Source organism: Lemur catta, chromosome 15, assembly GCF_020740605.2.
Source record: "Lemur catta isolate mLemCat1 chromosome 15, mLemCat1.pri, whole genome shotgun sequence".
In the NCBI taxonomy this organism is placed as follows: domain Eukaryota; kingdom Metazoa; phylum Chordata; class Mammalia; order Primates; family Lemuridae; genus Lemur; species Lemur catta.
Genome location: NC_059142.1, coordinates 11,581,212 through 11,603,011, shown reverse-complemented (window position 1 = coordinate 11,603,011; position 21,800 = coordinate 11,581,212). Strand labels below are relative to the sequence as shown.

General features: G+C 50.0%; 1 protein-coding gene across 1 annotated transcript in view; it reads left to right on the top strand.

Moving 5' to 3' along the window:
- STX8 (syntaxin 8) overlaps nucleotides 1–20,676 on the top strand; it is a 255,589-nt gene extending 234,913 nt beyond the window's left edge. The window contains exon 8 of the mRNA XM_045569474.1: nucleotides 20,502–20,676. Within this exon, the coding sequence (XP_045425430.1) occupies nucleotides 20,502–20,569 (68 nt within the window). The 3' untranslated portion in view covers nucleotides 20,570–20,676. The remainder of the gene's footprint in view (nucleotides 1–20,501) is intronic.
- Nucleotides 20,677–21,800: the final 1,124 nt, after the last annotated feature.

Below are 21,800 nucleotides of genomic sequence, written 5' to 3'. Positions count from 1 at the left end.
GTTACTCTCATCTCATATTCGATGCCATTCAACAAGAATGGAAAAGAAGCAGCCCTTCAAATCCAGGAAACTGTCAGAAGGGACCACTTAGAGCAGATTGCAGAGCATGTTAGACTATACACTAACAGAGCCTCTAGATTGAGGTCTAGCCACATAAACACACACTCGTTCCGTGGCAAGGCTGAGCAGCTTGGATTTCCAGCGCTAGACGTAGGAATGGGTGGGAAATCGCCAAAGCAGAAAGGCCTCAAGCCAATTATGCAATTAGCCAACAGCCTGTGCTGGCCTCCACACTCATCCAGATAAATTTTGAAATCATCAGTGAGCTCTTGAGCCAGATCCTTTCTTTGTGAGGAGGAAGTCAGACTATATAAACCTGCCTAGCGTGCCATGCGGTAAGGATGTGGGACAAGTTCCACTTCCCACCCCCTGCAGGAGCAGAATCACTGTGCAGAGAGACCTCTCTGGCTGTGTGTGGCCTGGTGTGGTCCTCACTAGCTGCAGGGGGAAGGGTCCCTGCTCAGGGTGGCCACTGGCCCTCTACCCAGCCCCAGCCCAGCGACAAGGGTGTCCTAATCACACTGCCTGCTAGGCCCTGCGCCAGGGCCCCACTTCAAGGCTCACCCCCATCTTATTTAAACCTGCCAGAGGGGATGCTAATTAGCAAAGACTGGAGCTCTGGGAAAGGAGATGGGCTTTTGGCCCAAGAAGATGACCTTTTGGACCCAGAAAGGAGAACTGGGCTCCAGTTGCTTTTATTCAAGGCACTCAGAGTGCTTCCCACGTATCTCATTTATCCTCATGACACCCCTGAGAGGTAAGTTTGTTTGAGATTTATACAAAGTTATGATTATGCCTATAGATTCAAGTTCCTGCCTCTGGGTCATTCTAAACCTTGAGTCTCATCCCCATCTCACTTTTCCTAACAAAGCTAAACCCTTCGGGGAATGAAACGTCTCAGGCTTTAGCCTAGCCAAAGGGTGGTTTCTTCCCCCCTCTTCCTTTTTTGTTGTTGTTAAGTTTGATTTATTACTTAGCATTCTAGCCAGGCTCGATGGATGTTCAGAATATTATAAATAATGTGGATTGAAAAGATCGTGCTGAAATGTTTATTGCATTCTTAGAAAGAGAACAAGGAATGGCGCGGAGAGTGTGGCAGTGGGGAAGGAGGTGGGAAGGCGAGTCTTGCTCCTAGGATATTTTAGTGTGTCAATAAAAGACAGTGCTCAGAAGGGAAAGAACTTATATTGCAATCCTGCTATCAAGAATGCAGAAGTGTTCCAGCGGGGGTAAAGAATAGACTTCAAGAATGTAAGGACCATAAGGAACTAATCATTAGATGTTCTTTCTCTCATTTCCTCACTCTCAGTGCTCGGAGAAGGCCGGTAATGGAGAGGCTGCCTGTGCTTTAAAACTAGCTCTCCAGCAAGCGAGCTAGCTTTGGGGTACCCCCTTTATGGCAGACAGCTGTGGCTAGCTGCGTGTGAATGAGAAAGCACCTCCTTTTGACTTATTTTGCACCTTTCCCGGAACCTTTGTTCTTTGGGTGCTCTAGAAATATGTTGTCCAAGACTAGGACCCCTGATGCAGGGAAATAAATGTCGTACTGGCCCATTGGCATCCAGCGATCACATTTAGAGCTGAAATCATACCGGCTTCTTCCTGCCACGTAGTCCTCGTCTCCGGCTCTTCTTCTCTTAGGGCCTTTCCTTAGGCTTCTGCGAGGAAGAAGATGGAGTCAGAGTTCCTTAGCAGCCACGGCCATCTGTGTCAACCCGATACTAAATAGAACAGTCCGGCAGTCTGGCAGAGATAATTCTTTCAGTCTCTCTATTCCAATCAAGAACAGTCTTTTGGCCACTCCAGCTGCTGCAGACTTCCTTGGAACAGAAGTACCTTTGTCAAGAGGAAATGAGGCTGAGGGATATTGGTGTGGGAGCGGGGCAAATGGTGGCGGCACGTGAGTTGTGCGTGTCAGACGCATCCCGGGCCGCTCCACGTCTCTCGGGGCTGTGCATCAGGGGCGGGCACAGTCACTGCGCAGTGGCTGGGGAGCCCTGTCCCATTATTGCTGTGGTGCCCAGAGAAAGCCACAGTTCTTCCCATCACGGTGACAGATGATATTTTATTGTATGGTGGGAAGAACTTCTAGTAAGCATTTGATCCTAACCTCTAAACCAAAGTCCTCAACCGTCAGCACCAGAAGAATCACACAGAGGGCTTGTAAAAACACAGGTTCCTGGGTGGGACCCTTGAAGTTGCATTTCTAACAAGCTCTTAGGTGATCTCTGCACCTAGTGCCCCACATGGCAATGTGAGTAGCAGTGCTTTAAGCACAAACATTTCTGTTGTTAGGTAACTTTTGGTAACTTCCTCCTCGCAAATGTCCTCAGATAGAGGGTGATTAAAAGTTACAGGGAAGGAATGAAATGTGAACTGAGGCTATTTGATTCAATACAAAATGAGTCCCTTCACTGAAAACTCTGAGTCTAAGTCATCTCTGCTGGAAAGAAGCCCATGCGTATCTGGTGGAATCCCAACATTTCACTAAAATATAACTCTCCATTTATTTGAAAGGTGAGAATAGAATATATGCTAGAATTTTATACTCAGATCACTAACCACTACTGAGGAATATATTGATTTTGAAGTTGGCAGTGACCACTGTGCTTACTTTACTTGAACCATTTTATAGTTCTTTAAAACCACTACTCCTTAATTACCGGTTTTATTTGTAGTTTATACACTTTCATTCATTCATTTATTTACTCATTTATTCAACACATATTTATTGAGCACTTACTATGTGCCAGGTACTCTTATAGCTGCTAGAATATTCCCACATTAACTACTGCGGAGTAAGAAAATCATTTGAAATCCATACTGCTGATTCTTTTTTTTTTTTTTTTTTTTGAGACAAGATTTCATTCTGTTGCCCAGGCTAGAGTGCTATGGTGTCATCACACATCATCATAGCTTATTGCAACCTCAGACTCCTGGGCTCGAGCAATCATCCTGCCTCAGCCTCCTGAGTTGCTGGGACTATAGACATGTGCCACCACTCCCAGCTAATTTTTCTGTTTTTTTTTTTTTTTTTTTTTTTTTTTTTTTTTTAATAGAGATAGGGTCTCTCTCTTGCTCAGGCTGGTCTTAAACTCCTGGTCTCAAGCAATCCTCCTTCCTCAGCCTCCCAAAGTGCTAGGATTACAGGCATGAGCCACCATGCCTGGCCCATACTACTGATACTTAATATTCCAGGTAGTATTTGACTCTAAACTATGAGCTGCTATTCAATCAACCAAAAACACAAATATCTGTTGACTATGTATTACATGACTTTTGCGCTAAGCTCGAGAGGGGACACAGACATGCAAATACATGGCCTGTCATCTCAAAGCATTGACAGACTAGCAGGGAAGGTATATCATGAACCCAATTAATTATTAGTTTAACCAAATAATGCATTAATTTCTGTAAACGACGTGTCTAGTGTGCTGAAGAAGCACAGGAAAAACAGTCGTAAGACTGCCTTGGGCTTGGGCAGAGAAGGTGTCCCTGGGGAGGGAGTGTTTTGAGCTGAGGCCTAAAGCCGGTGCCGGTGTGCTGGGTGCGGAGAAGCTGGCAGAGGGCCCTGAAGCAGCGTGCACGATTCCTGCCAAGGCACAGAGGTGTGAGAGAGTGTAGCATGTTGAGAGTGGGAGGCCAAGGTGGGAAAACTGGATCGTTTCATTGGGAATGTGTCATAATTCTACTTTTTTATTTTGCTTTGAAACGACTTCTGAAATATCTGACAGGCCGTGTTTAACGTAAGCCAGCAAATATTGCAAAGCCAAATCTGACCTTTTGGATTGTCTGTCCTACTTTTTTCCAGAAAAGTGGATAAGCAGAAGGTGATGACATCATTTTAATATTATCCTCAAACACCTTTTATTATTTGCACTAGCAGCACACGTTGGAAAGGCAGATATTTTGTGTTCTTTGTGTGGTATGTGATGGACAAATCCCTGGTATAGGCTCCAATATGCTAATGTGTGACCCATGACACTCAGCTGTGGCCATCAATCTGCCTTTTTCTAGGACTGTATCATTATGGCCTGTTTAAGCCCTTACACTTGAGCACCCAAAGCGAAAGGGAGAGGAAGACTTCTGCCTCAGTTGCCGTATCCTCAGAAGTGATTTAAGCTACTCTCCAGGCTGGTTCCCTCGCATGCAGCTGTTTCCCAGTCTTCCAGCTCTGCCACAGTGACTCCTTGGGCCTCAAATACTTCTGTTCATCCTTCTTGCCAATAGAATCCTTGCTCAACAGTTTTTACGCTAACCATATTTCTAGAGTTAGTGGCTTGGGACCTTGTCCGTTTGTTTTCAGCAGTGGCATTGCTGAATCTGCTCACGATGTCTGCAGGCCTGTGTCGCAGAGCAGCACAGGGGTTGGAGGGCACCAGTTCCCGCTCTAAGTTTTCACTTAGGAAAACCAACCATTTGCTGCTACACTGATAGCGAACTCTGAAAGTGGCAGCCTCCCTTTGCGAAAGTCCAATTTTATAGATCCTGAGATAAGCTCTTTGGGGGTGGCACTGAATGGAGGTGACATAATTGCAGCATCATCCCTCATGATGAAGGGGCAGGCTCCTTCACTCCACAGTGTGAATGTGCCTGTACTCATACCATGTGCTTGGTGTGAGAGCTCTGCAGCCTGGCTGTCCCTGTTGCTCCTGTGCATTTCCTAGATTGAGCCGTAAGCCCCGATGCTGCTTTTGGTAAGAGGCCCTTTTCCCATGATCCAGAGTAAAGCATCTTAGAAATCTTTTTTTGCTCTCACTTCACCAGTCTTGGTGCCCACAGGGCTCACAACTCCAATGGCTCTCATCCTGCTACTAGCGAAAAGTTAGCAGTTGACCAGTGTGCTGGGGGGAGTGCGTACCCCATCCCTGCTAGCAAGAGTCTCACTGCAACGATGTTGTTAAATTAGAGTTCCAAGGCCTGGAGAGGAGCATGTCCAGGACACTCTGGGTAGAAGATACACGCCCCCTCTGATAGAGCAAATGTGAATGGCATTTTATTGAAGTGCTCTTATCTTAGGTATTTTTACACATATAGGCTTATAGGCTGTTGGAGAATTTTGTATGAGCATAAAGTTCAAACTCTGTTTTCGTGATAGAATCTTTGCAGAATGAGTTGGAGAAGGTTTTCAAGAACAGTCCAGCAGCCATATTTGGTTGCGCTGGGAGCACTCACACCCAGAGCAGGAGGCTGGTGGCGTCCTCCTCAGAGTCCCTCCCGCTGCAGCACCTGCCCACAGGAGGATGTGGGCAGCAGCGAAGACTTAAGGTGATCACAGATGGGAAGGATCAAAATGTCTCTGTGCAAAGACTGATGATGGTGAATGCTACTGTTGTAGCAAGTACAGTTTCCGGTGGGTAAGAATAGTAGCCAATCCCAGGTACTATGCTCGATCGGCTCTAAGCATTTTATCTCATTTTGTCTTCATGGCAACCCCGTAAGCCAAGGGTTATTGTTCTCCCAATTTTAGGCTTAGAGGATTGGGTCCCTTACTGAAATAAATGACAGAGGCACGATTGGAGTGTGTTCAGTCTGACTTCGCAGCCCATGGTGCAACTTGTTATGTTGTATGTATGTTATACCCTACGGCTTCCCAAAGAGGGAACCTTGTATTCACCCATGTGTTCGTACTGTTGTACACGTTTTGCAGCACGCATGGGAAGTGGCACGCAGTGCTGGGAGTTAGTGGGCCAGGGAGCTTAAGACCACTTAATGGTGACCACTTGAAAGCAGGGGTGACCTTTGGAACACAGTAAAGTCAATTTTTCTGCTTCGACGATGGGGACAGGCTTCACAGCCACACTGAATAATTATGACAAATGGTCTGGTTACTTGGGAAAAGACTCAGCGCAAAGTGAAAGGCCCATGTCTGGCCGCTCCCTCACCAGCCCTTATTTTTCTTTTCTCCCACGGCCCTGAACAGTCATCTTTCTTCTGCCCTCCCCATCGTGGCCCTTGGTTATATATAGTCCATGTCACCTTGGAGGCCAAAGGAATGCTGAGATGAGGTGGGGGCAGATGTGGCCTCCAGGATAACAGAGTGGCTCTCCACCCAAGCACCAGAAGGGGTGCTAGCGCTCCCCACCTTTCTGGAAATGCATTTACATGAATTTTTCCACACTTTTGGTGACATCGCGTGTCTACTATTTCACCCTGCTTCTCCCAGCACAACCTGGCCGCCTCTCTATTTCAGCAACCAGCTGGTGGCCGGCACTTTGCAGCTCTCAGCCAGCACCGTGATGAAGTGAAACGGCCCCTAATACAGGCAGCAGCCATCAGTTTAAGAAGCACACTTTCCATGTGGGTGTAGGACGGTCAGGACCGGCCGTCTGAGGCGTAGCTGTCGTCCGAGCAGCTGCTTCTCCCCTCTGAACAGACCACGTGTGCCCACAGACCAGGCAGGTACCAGTTTTCTGGCTGGGGTACCCCTGTCCTGGAAAGTGCCGGAGCCCATTGACAAGTTCTTCCTCTCCAACTCTCCTTTTTCTACACTCCATAATAAGTCCCCTTTCTGTTCCAGTTGTCATTACATCACCCTTCATTCCTGCAAACTTTGGTAATGTGTTATTTCTAAGCTTACATATTATTAACATTTCAGGATGGCAGTTTCCTGATGCCATGTAGCAAGGCACCCCGGTCTTACCCACAATATGTTTCCAAATCCCGCTGCAGGATGGCTGCTTTCGGAAAGTATTATTAGCACTGCCCCCCGTTCCCCTAGGCCCCGAGGGAGAGGGGATAGATGCCTTCGAGACGCCACCTGAGGTGTACGGTAAGATGGGAGAAGCTGGACTTTTCTTTCTAGCACTTGCCACCTTCTAGTACACTACATCGTTTACTAATTTTGGTTTTTGTCTGTCTTCACACATTGGGCAACACCACGCCCCGCAAAGAAAAAACCACACACACGCTAGAACATCCATTCGGTGGAGGAAGAGACTTTTGTCTGTGTTGGTCATTGCTGTATCCCCAGCACCAAGCTCAGTGCCTGGTAGGTGCTCAGTCAGTATTTGTGAAATCAAAAGCCACCGCGGAAATGCAGAATACAGAGGTTTTCAGTACTATTTTTGCCGTCCTAGCCACATCAGGAGTGGGGACCTTCTATTTTATTTGTCAAGTGAACATTGATTGAGCGGCTCAGTGTGTCATGTATACCACGTGTGCACTAAGTGCTTAGCGCCAGTAATGGCGATGACACGGCTCTCACTAGAAGCACTTTGGCGGCAGGCACAACGTGCACTCGCCTGGGCCCGGCCTGACCCGGGCCCTGATGGGCCCATACATGGTGTGCCCCAGGGCAGGAGGGATCCCCATTGGGGGGCTCTAGGTGACTCGTTTGCCGTATCCAACATGTTCTTGTTAGCTGTGTTGCCAGAGGATGAGCTCTCCTGCCCTGGTCTTTGCTCCAAATACCTCTCGCCCCAGAACTAGAGCCCATCTCTTCTTCACTTTGACTCTTCAGGACAACATGTACTGACTGCATTAATCAGCAAGTACTTGTAAAAGAATAGGATACGTGATTGCGAAAGAGGGGAGTTTGGTATCTGGGAAAGCCTCTTCATGGTGACAGCTATTTCTACTGGGACCGCGGCCCATTCAGAGTGAGGAAATGCAACAGAAGACCCTTCGGGAGCGACGCCTTTGAGCTGTCTTTTGAAGACTAACCTAGCAAAGCAAACTCACGCTCACGTTGCTCATATATTTTCCCAAATAACTAGAGACAAATAGTTATTTTTGCTGATGATCTCTCTGCTAAAAGATCTTGGTTGCAAGGAAGAGGAAATGACTTTGGATCATTTAGGTTAAAAACATGTAATTTATTTGAGTGATGCTGGGTTACTTGCGGAAACCTAAGGGATAATTGAGCCGATGAAGTCCAGGGAAGAAGCAGAACAAAGGCAAGGCCTGGGACCTTCCGGGCTGGGTTTGTGGCCCACCCCTCTAGAGAGTTACCATTGCTGTGACTGAGCCCCAGCCGTGCTCTGTGCAAAATCCGCAGTTCCTGGAGAAGAGGACCTGGTTGGCCTCACGTGGGCTCCGTCTCCTCAGCTGTGTATATGCAGGCAGGGTCAAGTGGAACAGATGTGGCTACTGGGCCACCCCAGAAATATGTTGTTTTGAGGTTTGGAACTCAGTGGCTCAGTTCAGATCTACCCAGAAGCCTTTTGCATCTTGGTCAAATGATTTGCTTTTAACAAACCAAATGGATAAGCATCTGGTGCATGGACAGGGCATTATCTTGACAGCTGTGTGTCTGGCCTGCCTTTTCCACCTGAGTTAGAACTTTGCAGCAGTGCCCCGTGTCGCCTGGCCAGGAGTCCCTAATTGGTGCCAGGTGATGTATCCCGGTCCAAACAGGACCAGTGAAGGGGTTTGTAACGGTGAATCCATAGCCTGACTGGAACCATCCAGAAATCTTTTGACAGTCCAGAGGGAATTGTCAAAACAAGATATCCGTAACAGAGTTCCTGTCTTCTTAAAGACACTTGAATTTCTGCCAGACGCCAGACAGATTCACACTCCCAGGGGTAACACGCGGCACAGTGAGGGGATGTTTCTTAGCAAATATTGATGCACCAGAGAGTCAACATTAAATTATTGACTTGACAACTCATAACATGCTGCTTTTGATTGTTGATGTGGAGGATTGCCTGTTTACGATTGAATTCTGCTGTTGACTTGTAGCGAATGCTGAGCCGAACTTATTTCAGGGAAGGGAAATGAATGACACTTTAAGAACACGGATGGGGCCTAGAAACTACTCAGCACTTTCTGTACAGGAAGCGACAATGATGGCAGAGTTTTTACACGTTCCCTCTAAGGAACGGTTATCATCTGCAGAGTTTTATGTTTATTTGGGGGGTAGGTAGGGATAGGGTTGACTTTCTGCCTCTCTCGTGAGACCAGCAGGCCCAGAAAGAGTCAAATGTACGTCTTCACACCCGTTGGAGCTGGCGCAGTGGGCACTCACCAGGCATCTGTGGGGTTCGGTTCTGGTGTTGGGGGACTCTCGGGCAGATCTTATCCAGGGCATCGCTCTTGTTCAGCATCGGGACAGTTCAATCAACAAGCCTGACCTGATGGGTCCTGGCCAGTGACATGAGTTCTCACATGGGGTCTCCATGACCGACTGTCGGCCTCACCGTGGCCTCGCGGCTGTGACTGCTGCTCCAGAGCCACCTGACGCCCGGCCAGGTGCTTGTGCCCGGGGTCCCAGCCCCCAGGCCCCGGAACCCGCCTGCCTTTCAGTCGGCCGCTGTCCAGCTCCCCTGCCCTGCCTCTCGTGGTCTTAACTCCCTTTAATTTCCTGTTTCTAGGCCGGTCTTTTTTCCCCCTCATTCCAACCCCCTCTCCTTCCAGGTCACTTCCCCCCATGCCTGCTTCCTGCTGAGAATGCTCTGGCTCTCTGGCCCCCAGATGTCTCTCCTGCACCGCTCTTTCCCGCAGTCGCCGCCTTCTCTGTAGAGTTGATTCCTCCGTGGTTCTGTCAGCATGGCGTGGCGACGGGCGCCAGCACAGGGACCCGGAGGTGAATTCTCTCCAGATGGGGGCTCAGCCTTCAGCGGGGGGCGGCCGGAGTTGCTGGGGGAGGAAGTTGCCTCCCTCTTCCAGGTGTTGCCTCTGCGCCACTCCAGCCGGACACACCCAGTGGCACTGGCCTGGCCGCTCTGGAGAGTCACCTCGGAAAAGACCACAGTTCTTACCTTCAGGAAGCTGGCACTTCTCAGAAGAATGCAGCCAGCGGTTAGTCAGCACCGGCCTCCTGCCAGGCCCTAGGCTGGTACAGAATGTCACGTAAGCCTCCCACAGCCTTGGGAAATGTGTGTGCTGTCCCTCGTGACCCCCGAGGAAGGCAGGATGCAGGGGTGTTGGGGAGCTCACCCGCAGGGGATAGGACGGAGCCAGGCTCGGTGTACAAGTCCCTCCTCCTCCCGCCCGCCTGTGCTCGGGACCGTCGTCTTGTCAGAGACGGAGACTGTTCATTGCATTCCGTCAGCCTGACACAAAACTGAGATAAAATTAAGACTACTTGGTGGCCAGCTTTTTGCCTTGTCACGTATTTCTTTGAGGAGTCAACTTGTGTGTCACCATCTGTGGTTTGCTGCCTCCGTCCTGCAGGACTTCTGTGGTCTCCTGGGTCTCCTCCTCCCATCCTGACCGCCCAGCTCCCCAAGTCAGGCCGAGCCCCGTGATGCTGCCCCCTGGGGAGCGTGGCCGTGTGCCCAGAGCCAGTCCTGCTGGCCTGCCGCCCGCGGAGGGCTCTCGGCAGGCAGTGCGGAGCGGCTAAGCCTCAGGAGTCTGGGCTCTTCTCTTCACCCCACTTCACCTCTGAGTCCCATTCCTTACCTGTAAATTAGGGGAAATTGTTGCCCTCATAGCCTCACTGCCTTATGGTGAGAATAATATGGGATTTGAATGCTATAAAACTTTCTGGCTGGGGTGCAGTGGCTCACACCTGTAATCCCAGAGCTTTGGGAGGCTGAGGCGGGAGGATTGCTTGAGCTCAGGAGTTCAAAACCAGCCTGGGCAACAAAACAAGACCCTGCCATCTCTACAAAAAATAAAAAAATTAGCTGGGCTCGGTGGCACATGCTTATAGTCCTTGCTACTTGGGAGGCTGAGGCAGGAGGATCACTGGAGCCCAGGAGTTCAAGGCTGCAGTGAGCTGATTGCACCACTGCACTCCAGCCTGGGTGACAGAGTGAGACCCTGTCTCAAAAAACAAACAACCAAAAAAACAAAGCAACCAACTTGTGCCTAATGGCATAACAGTACTCCACTTATTTTGGACTTCTGTTCTTGTTACACTGCTGTTGTCATTTTCGTTGTCACCATCACTGTTATCATTAGTGCAGCATAGCAGACCACCGGGCCCCCGCGGCCCCAGACTCCCCCGCCCCTTCTCCCTCGCAGCTGGACGTGTTGCAATGCTGGGTGCCCCTTTTGGTTTGCTTTAACCTCCTCCTCCTCTGGCCCGTGACCCCGTCCCCAGCGCGTGCCCCTGCCCTGACCCTCACTTCCGCACTGGCCTTTCCATCTGGGTCTTTCCCAGCTTCGCTCACCTGGCGTCCACTCGGCTGTGCACTGCTTGCCTGTTGGCTGCAGCCGGCGCTGCGCCCGGCACAGCTGCCCTTCCTGTAGCTAATAACTGGAACGGATGCTGCCAGATATTCCGCTCTGAACTTCCAACCTTTCCTGGACGCCCGTCATCGCCGCCCGGCCTCGGCCAGAATCGCGCCCTCTGTTTCTACTCTAAATGCCACCCAGGTGTTCCTCTGTTTTTGCTCCTCTTCCTTCTCTTTTGAAGCAAATGACATTTTATTTCTGTTGTTAAACGGAGAGACCGGCTCTGTGGCAGGACATTTATGGAGCACCTGCCATCACAAGGCACCCTTCTCAGGCGGTGGCCTGCACGGGGAGTGGGAATTATTGTCAGCAGAGCTGCCATTTATTGAGTGTCAGTTATGTTCTAGAAGTTTTTACATACTTTATCTCACTGAATCCCCACAACTAGCCCATGAAGGCAGTATGTTTCAGTCTCGTTTTATAGGTGGTGGAACCAAATTCCAGAGAGTTAGGAAACTGTCCCCAAGTGTCTTGGCTAGTCAGTGGCAGATCTGATTTCCCTGACTGTAAAGCTGATGCCCCTCCCACCACGTCAGACTGATCCTGTTTTGGGAGATGCAGTGGCCTAAGGAAAGAAATGTTATTAAATAATAAGAACTTAAAGGTGGAAGACAGTCATCAAAGAGCAATGACCTTGCTGTAAATGCTTCTCGGCCCCTGGGAGGCAGGATCTTGGTGGGCTGAGCAGTCTTGTGGGGAAGTGGAGTCTGGGCCGAGCCCTGGGGTGGGCCGAGGCTCCAGGCAGAGGGGAGTGGGCAGAGAATGTAAGGTCTGTTGGGGAGACAGAGGCAACCCCTGGTGCCGCAGAGGGAGGCTGATCCATGAACAGAGAAAGGAAAGCTTCGGGGATGGGTTGGGGGCCAGGCTAAGAAAAAAACCAAACTGAGAAAACTGGAGAAGATTTTTTGGCAGTGTTTTAAGGAAGGTATTATTGGGGGAAATTAAAAGTAGAACTGTGGGTAAGATAGACGCAAGAGGGGTGAGGCCAGAGGCAGGTGGGTGCCTGGTTTCCCCCAGCCCGGCTGGGCGGCCAGGCCAGTGGCAGGAGGGCTGTGGGGTCCGCAGCCATGGCCCTAGCGGAGCACACACGGCCCCAGTGTGGGCAGGTCTGGGCAGGGACCGCCAGGGCAGCTGCCACTCTCCAGTTGTCAAATCTGAAAGTCAGAATGTAAATACCTTCACCTTCTCTACGCGGCGTCTACTCTTTTCTCAGCTTATTTGCCCAGTCATGGGATTAAAGGGAACATTTACATGAACTTTTGAAAACAAATATTCCAGTTTTGTCTCTTCTCCTGCTCATTCCCCACCTCCGCTCAGGAGTCTGCTGCTAAAAATCTGTTTGATCAGCGAGAACCACCAGTTAATACATAAGCAAATGTCACCTATTGACAGGCACAACTGAAAAAACAAAACCCAAAACAACCAGCTATGGGAGTCTCTCAGAAGTGTCTTCTGTTCATCTTTCAAGGTTATTGGCTGCGTGTTGGCCCTGTGAAATATGAAGTGCAAGGCAGACCATGAGAATATGCATTTTGGTTCAAGATAACCAATCTGGTGGCAGCCGGGATGGCTTTCTTCTTGACAAAACCAGATAAAAAGACTTCCAGATGAAATCACCCTTCAGCTCTCCCTGCCTTCCCCTCCTGGCCCATCGGGCTCACCTCCCACAGTCCCCTACAGCTACTGCACACATCCGTGCAGAGACCTGCCCTCCCCTCTCACGCAAACCCAGACTCCGTGTTGCGTGTCCTCCACGGCAGTCAGTGCTCAGAGCTGCCACCTACATACACTCCACGGTGGCAGGGGTGTTGGCAGCATAGGCCCTGCTGTAATTTGCTGGTTTCCAGTGTTTCTCTGGAAAAAGTATGGGCTATTCCTCCCGATGAACAATCTTCAGAAAACACAGCCCTGTTCCCGAGAGACTGTGTTTAATATCCTTTCCCCGTTTGAAAAAAAGGAGTTTGTTTTCTTACGTCTTTTTTTTTTAATTGCCATGAGCTGGACTTGCAAATATTGTAAGTGGTTGAGTAATACTCATCTGGTAAACTGACCAAAGGAAATGGACATTTTTTTCCACCCTTGTAACCCTGGCATCCCAGGCCTGCCCCTGAAAGGGGCTCTTGAGCATTGGGAGGGAAAGTCTGCCTCGCCAGGTGCCGGCAGGGCCAGGGCAGGAGCTGAGTGAGGCGCGGAGGGAACGACCCTGCAGTCGGGAGCGTCGCCAGGTGTCTCGTGCTGGGGTTGGGGCAGAGAGCATCCATTGTTTGAGAAGTTGGCAGGTTCCCAGAAGTTCAACTGTCTTTCCTCGTTCTGAAATGTCAAACATTTCCTTCGCCGGGGGATGGATGACTAGACCCCCTGAGGTTTAAGCACTAATTCTGAGGCGAAAGAAGTTCTGTCTTTGACACGTGACTGAATAAGATTCACGCTCTTCCCGCGTCCACCCCGCAGGACGGTCTCCTGCGTCCTTGAGACCGACGCACTTTCCTGCGACAGAGGTGTCGGAGGCTCTTCCCTACCCTCGTCTTTAGGAACCATCAGGCTTTCTGTGGTTACGTGTGGCGGTCTTCTTTCTAAATGGTACCTCTTACTGATACTTACTGAAATGTTTGTGCATGAAACATGTCTGGGATTTGCTTCGACACAACGCACCCGAGATGGCGCAGGTGAGGAGGGTGCACATAAAACCAGACTGGCCAGGAACTGATCCTTGTTAAAGCTGAGTGATGGCTTCGTCGCGGTTCAGTGTACTCTGCTGTCTGCTTTTGTGTATGTTTAACATTTTCCACCATGAAACATTAAAGAAGGGAAGGAGAGAGGGAGAGAGAAAGAAAGAGGATTAAAAGAGAACAAACTGTTTCTCCCAGTTTTTCAGTCCCAAGGGGTCTGGGCCTCCCTGCCCGATCAACCCTACGTTCTGTCGTGAGTCTGGCTGCTCTGGACGGGCTCTGCGGGTGCACAGAAGGGTTAAGCGCATGGGCTGCGGGGTCTGCCCCGCCTGAATCCCAATTCTAGCTCCTCCTTTTACCAGCTGTAGGCCTTGGGTAGGAGAGTGAACCTTCCGGAAGCTCACTTCCTAACACATAGAGCAGAGATGAGGATTAAGCAAGGCAGTGTACTCACAGCACTGCTACAAAACCCGGTGTGCGCGAATATCCCGTGTGCAGCGTCCTTAGCTTTCCCTGGCTTTAAAAAGGTCCTTGGTCACTCTTTCTGAAACATCCTTCCGAGGAGAGAGACTCCATTCAGAAAGGTGCCAGAGCTGTGATCACACTGCGAGAAAGCCACTCTTCTTACAGAGAGAGGCTGCAGCGAGAAGGCAGACAGACACCCCCACTTTGGCTAAAAGAACCCAAAAGGTCACAGTGGACTTTTGCTTATTACTGTCACCTGCCATCTTAAAGTGACTTCCTCAGTGGACCCTTGGTACACACCAGTTTACGAAAGCCTGTTGAAAATCTCTTCCCAAAGGACTGCTGTTTGCTGTGAAAGGGTTAAAATGTAAAAGCCTTATTTGTCATTGCTCTGAAAGTCCTCACGTTCATCTTTGGACAAGAACCCGATTTATCACGTCTTACCAACTCACCGTCTAAGGTGTCAGTTGCTGAAGTGCATTTTCATTTTTCATAGGTACTGTGTACCCTGTCATGCCTTTACCGCAGCACAGTTTGTCTAATTCACAGTTTCTGTGATAGAGAAATTAGCAGCTTTAGAAAGAATCACTGTATTAATAATAGTTCCAAAGGCCCACCCACTATTCTGCTAAAACTGTGCTATTAAATGTCTCTGCCACCCGGGAGCTTTTCTCTGTCTTCTTGGTGTCTCTGCAGTATTTGTTGGTAGATACCATTTTTTGAATTTTCTCATTAATTGGCCTCCTTGCCACATTTTCTCAGCCCTCTCTCCCTGTTGACCACTCCTTTTTTTTTTTTGACCACTCCTTCTGTGTCTGTCTCACTGTTTCTTCTTGTCCCTTCCAGAAATTCAGTGCACTCACTCATTTATTCTATATATGTACCTCGTGCCTCTTTTGTGTACCAGGCTCCGTCCCAGGTCCTGGGGATGTGGCAGGGACAAGAAGGCACAGTCCCTGCTGTGGACGCTCACACTCAGGGAGGAGACACATGGCACCTGAGACCTCACTGATGATTCAGTGAGGGTTGCTGTGGGGACAGAGGGGCAAAGAGCGCACGGCTAACTGGAGGACACAGAGGCGTTCCTTAAGGAAGTGACACTGATGCTGAGTTTGGGGAGATTAACTAGGCAAAGAGGACGCTCGCGGGCGGAAAGGCGCGCCTGTGTGCAGGCCGGGAGGCAGGAAGAGGGTGGCGTGTTGGAGGCACAGAGGCAGCCCGGACGGCTAGAGCACAGGGCACAGAGCGTGGCTGCAGGGCCTCTTGCGCCACCGAGTTTGGGTCTCAGTTTAAGCCATTGGACGGTTTTAAGCCAGGAGGTGACCCGAATCCGCTTTGCATTCTAAAAAGCTTCCTCCAGCTCTGCTGTGGTGAATGCACTGAGGAAAGCGGGAGGCCAGTCAGTCCCTCACTGCAGGGTTCCAAGTCAGGGACCGTGGCGACTGCTGGTGCCGTGAGGCCTCTTCCCTGGGATTTCAAGCTAGATGTGCATCAACTAAAACCAGATGTGTTTCGTTTCTTGGGGGGGAGGGGCGGAGAAGATGGTGTCTCTGTCTGTCACCCAGGCTAGAGTGCAGTGGCCTGATCATAGCTCACTGCAGCCTTGAACTTCTGGGCTCAAGTGATCCTCCTGGCTCAGCCTCCTGAATAGCTGGGACTATAGGAGTGCACCACTATGCCCGGCTAATTTAAAAAAATTTTTTGTGCAGATGGGGTCTGTACAAAAAAGCTATGTTGCCCAGGCTGGTCTTAAACTCCTGGGCTCAAGTGATCCTCCCACCTTGGCCTCCCAGAGTGCTGGGACTACAGGTGTGAACCACTGCACCTGGCCAGTTGTTATTCTTGATTTCTTTGTTCTCCTCACTTATTCCACTCTTCTCATAATCACCCTGTTTTGAAACTTCAGGATCACTTGTATTGGCCTCTACTCTTGGTCTAGAGCCCTTGCTGCACAAGGAAATGCTCAGCTTCAGGTGCTCTTGAAACTGTGATCCTGCCTGAGCCCCAGGAACAATACATCTTCCTAAAACACCCCTCCTCATCCCCCTAGTCCCTCAAAAGCTCAGCCCCTCCGCCTTGTGTTAGGGGAGCCCAGGCTCTGGAGTGCTGGCGATCGCCCCAGCTCCGCCCAGTCTGTGTCTGCCTCTTCCTCTCCCATCATGTTCTCCTGATACTGCACAGCGTTAACCTTTCTCAGGGCCAAGAACGAGTTTCAACCACACACCACATGTGCAGCAGAATGACCAAGAAATAGTGGGACTTCTGCCCAGGTGGGGCTTTTGGTCAACCTGAAGATGTTTTTGCAGGCAGAAATAAATGAAATAAAAATGTGTTCTACTGGTTCTGGCAAGAAGATAGACTAAGATAATATTCACACACACACCTCCCCACCCCTTCTCACTGCAAGCATCCTGACATGCTAGGTAAAACCCTCACACGTTAATGCGTAGCTGGATTTACAAGGAAGAAAGGAAATCCCCAGATGTGAAAGAACTGAAGAGAGAATTGAAAACCAGAACCTAAGTGAACGAACTCATCCTGCAGCTGGGTCATTATCAGTCATCGTGATGTAGAGCAGGAGCCGGCCAACCACTGCAAAAGGCCAGGTGACAAATGGTTTATCCTGTGCAGACCACGGACAGCGTGTCACATCTCATTCTTTTACTTTCTTGACAACTGTCAAAAAATACAGAAACCATTTCTAGCTCATATGTTGTACAAAAACAGACCCCAGCCAGATCTGGCCCAGTTGGCAGACCCCTGAGGTAGAAGCTTAGGTTTATATCCACCTGAAGGGGGTGGGGGACAAAAACCTTAGGTCCCTAAGAGAGGAGGGACTCTCAAAAGTTTGGATCGTCAGAGAAAGAGACTGTATTAGAGAAAAGTCACCCACTCTCACAGGGACATGACAAAGAAGCTTGTCATATATTTTTAAGTCCTTTCCCAATATTCAAAACCAGGAGCGTGCTGTGCTTACCCCGGTTGGGTTTGAAATCTACACCACCTGATCTACGTTGCACCCTGAGGGTCTATGGATAGAATTCAGCAAGTCTGCGCAGTTGGACAGAAACGCACGTTGCGTTCACTTTCGCTGGCGTCAGATTGAGACTTAGCATCTTCTTTGCTTGCAAACGTAGGCAGCAAACCACAGCAGTGTGGTGACAGTAGTGACTTTGTCATCAGTAGAAATCGGATATTTCCACATCAAAGTATAAGTGCATGCATTATCTCAGAATTTAAAAAAATGTTTTGATAAGCATGTTCCAGTATAATTGGAAATTTAAAAACACTTCTCAGTAATTATTGGGCCAAAGAAGAAATCAGTGTCAAAAATTTTTAAATATTTAGAATTTAGAAACTAACAATAAAATGACTCTGTAGCAAAACGTGTAGACGTAGAGGCATTAGGTTTAGAAGGAAGATGGAAACTGACTGACTTTCAACTCAAGAAGGTAGAGAAAGAACAAGGTGAATCCAGTGAAAGCCTATGATTAAGATTAATAAAAATAAAAGCAGAAATTAATAAAACAGAAAATGAAGAAACAAGAGATGAATAGAGCCCAAACCTGTTGGTGGAAAGATGACTAAAAAGAGCACGCCCTTGTGGCCCGGGCATGGAGGAAAGAGCAGGAATAGGTGGTGGGAATGGACAGCGGCCATGCTAGCAGATGCGGTAGGGCGTGTGAATTATAGCAGAACACAGCGAAGTCCTGTGCCAGTAATTCTGAATACTCAGAAGAGATGGGCTATTTCCCAGAAAAATATAATTTAATGACACTGACTCAAGAACAAGGAAAAGCAGAGCTCCTGGCCGGGCGCGGTGGCTCATGCCTATAATCCTAGCACTCTGGGAGGCCGAGACGGGTGGATCGCTCGAGGTCAGGAGTTTGAGACCAGCCTGAGCAAGAGCGAGACCCCATCTCTACTAAAAAAATAAAAAGAAATTATCTGGCCAACTAAAATATATATAGCAAAAATTAGCTGGGCATGGTGGCGCGTGCCTGTAGACCCAGCTACTCGGGAGGCTGAGACAGTAGGATTGCTGAAGCCCAGGAGTCTGAGGTTGCTGTGAGCTAGGCTGATGCCACGGCACTCACTCTAGCCCGGGCAACACAGCGAGACTCTGTCTCAAAAAAAAAAGCAGAGCTCCTGACGTGAGAAACTGTCCCAGCGCTGAGTGAGAGTTTAAGAGACATTGAGCAGCCATTGGTTCAACCAGCGAGCACGGCGTGTCCACCCAGGGCCCTGCTGTGGGTGCTGGGTCACAGCGGTGACGATCCAGACCCCACGCTCCACGGCAGTGCTCCCAGTGCAACTTTCTGTGATGATGGGAGTGCTCTTTACTGCCTCTGTCCAGTGTGGTGGCCACGGGCCACGTGTGACTACTGAGCACTTGAAATATGGTTAGAGCAACTGAGGAACTGAATTTTTAACTTTACTTCATTTCAATGTCAGTAGCCAGATGTGGCTCGTGGTTACCTAGAGTATTGTGGCTCGCGTGACCCCATGGTCTCCTGTGGGAGAGGGAGGAGTGGGGCCGTCTGGGTCCCGAAGCAGCTGTAGGTGTGCGGTGAGCAGTCTCGGGGGCCAAGCAGCCATGCGCCCCCGTGCGCTTGGCTCACCCTGTTACTTCATAAAGCATTTCCACATACTTTTTCTCATCGGCTCCTCGCTTCCCTCTTGGGGCCTCAGTAGCTCAAGGACTCTCCAGTACGCAGACTTCTCCCCAGTGCTAACTTTGTAGTAGCTGTGCCCTGTCTCTGTTGTGCTGCAGCTTGTCCCCTCTGGTACCTGGCACATGCCAACCGCTCATTGGTAAATACGGGGCAAGGGAAAGTGGAAGACGGTGAGTTCATGGCGTGAGGGCTGTGTTTTCTTGGGCCCCGGTTCCACTTCATCAGCATCGGGTGAAGGAATGGGCCAGCTCACACCTGTAATCCCAGCACGTTGGGAGGCTGAGGCAGGAGGCTGGCTGGAGGCCAGGAGTTTAAGACCAGCCTGGACAATATAGCAAGACCCTATCTCTCAAAAAATAAATAAATAAATAAAATAATTAGCCAGGCATGGTGGCACACACTGTAGTCCCAGCTACTTGGGAGGCTGAGGCAGGAGGATGCTTGAGTGCAAGAGTTCAAGGCTGCAACGAGCTGTGATCACACCACTGCACTCCAGCCTGGGTGACAGAGTGAGATTGTCTCTTTAAAAACAAAATTAAAATTAGGCCGGGTGCGGTGGCTCACGCCTGTAATCCTAGCCCTCTGGGAGGCCGAGGCGGGTGGATCGCTCAAGGTCAAGAGTTCGAGACCAGCCTGAGCGAGACCTCGTCTCTACTAAAAATAGAAATAAAAATTATCTGGACAACTAAAAATATGTATAGGAAAAAAATTAGCCAGGCATGGTGGCGCATGCCTGTAGTCCCAGCTACTCGGGAGGCTGAGGCAGTAGGATCGCTTAAGCCCAGGAGTTTGAGGTTGCTGTGAGCTAGGCTGACGTCACGGCACTCACTCTAGCCCGGGCAACAGAGTGAGACTCTGTCTCAAAAAAAAAAAAAAAATTAAAATTAAAAAAAAACAAACTGAAATGTTCCACAAATAGCGGTTATATTAAACATACATATATTTTATATATATATGGGAAAATAGTCCCTCTATCCGGGGGTATTTTCATAGATGGGTGACCTAAGTGTCTTAGACTCAAGAAAAAAAGGTGAAGCCATGTGGATATTGGAAAAAATGGATTCTAGAATTAAACTCTTAAGCCGTTTGCTTTTTTGATGCTTTATCAATGCATAATTCAATTAGGTATCGAGGGTGGGCCGTCGCCAGCAGCTTCCACCCACCCCATGGTCCAAGCTGCATGCAGATGCCTGCGCCAGGGCCGTAGCGTGTACTCACTCCCTGCCCCACCCCTGGGGTCTTGCGATCAGGAGCGAGGGCACAGCACTGCAGGCGTGAGGGCTATTTCCAGTTTCCCGGAGGCCTTGCCCTTTGCAGCCCCAGCCTACAAAGCCAGAGTTGTGCAGCAGCCCCAGGCCGCTGCCTGCCAGCCCCTGCCCCGGAGCACGAGCTGGAGGCCCAGAGGGAGTGGGCGTAGCACTGTCCTCTCTGCAGATGCTCCATGGAGTGTGTGATGCGTTTCTGGCAGGAATCACTAAAAGATATTTTCTGCTCTGTTTTTCAGGGATGATCATGGTGATTTTATTGTTGCTCGTGGCTATTGTGGTTGTTGCAGTCTGGCCAACCAACTGATGACAATAAAGAGACCACCAGCTGTGATACCTGCCAATGACGGACAAAAGCCCAGCACCCTTCTGGTAGCAAAACCTGCTCTCAATAAATTTCCCCAAAGCTGTGAACTTTGGCCGTGCATTGCGTCCCTGAAGGCACGTGGCTCTGCACCTAGAGCACTGGGTCCCGCGTGGCCTGTTTGGTTTCAGCCTTGGTCGTTAGGTGCTAGTCGGAGGTCCCTCAGGTGGTCACTGCCCCCTGGCTGCCAGTGGATTCCGGCCACCCTGCCGTGTGCGGCCACCCTGGGGGATGCTGAATTAATAGCAGTTTGAAATCTCAGTGTCTGGTCCGCATAGGGAAGCCACGTGTCTGTGTAGGAAATGAGTGCACAGTCACAGCCACGTGTGACCAGGGCAGTAGGGGGTGGGAGAAGTAAGGGCGGTGCCGAGGGATGGCCACACAGACACAAGTCTGAGTGTGTCACCGCCACCCCACCACCTGCTCTGCCCAAGTTGCCCTGCAAGGCCCAACACTCCTTGTGGCGCCGGCTGCCACTGCTCAGAAATGTTTCTGGACTCTACTTTGGGAACTGCCATCAGACCTGGAAGCAGATTCCTTTCATTCCCTCAGTGATAGGAAACTCTCCTTTCTCAAGCCTGAAACATCTTTATAAAAAGCAGCCAGAATCAAATCTGTTGACTAAGGTAAGCGGGGGTGGAAGGTACCATTTAGGGTTCAAAGGCGGCGGGCGTGATCATGAAGTTGGGAGAACACTGCCTTTGTTTGGCCCCTAACCCAGTTGGGACCGCTGTGTGTGTACACAGAGCGTGTGGATGCGCGTGCGTGTCTCAGGGCAGACGGACGGGGGAGGCCTGTGGAGGGTGCCAGGCCCACGGGACGGAGGGGTTCTGAGTTAGAAGCGGACCGAGGGCCGAGCCTCGTGCCTTCTTCTGTCCGCACGTACAGGAGGAGGGGCCAGCTGGCCTGGCTTTGCCGTCCAGGACAGAAGGAGAAAGAATATGGGTTGAGTTGAGGCAGGGGTGGCAACCCACAGCACAAGACTTCACTCACAAGGACAGAACCAGCCTGTGATAGGGGACCCAGGGTGGGGGCGTCTCCTGTGGATTTCTGTAAAAGGGCATGACTTGAAACCCCCTCTGGACAAAGACAGACACCGGGCGGACAGCCACAGTGCACACAGCCTGGCGGGGTGTTCTTTCCTAGGACCTCGAGAGCAAAGACCCCAGGTGTC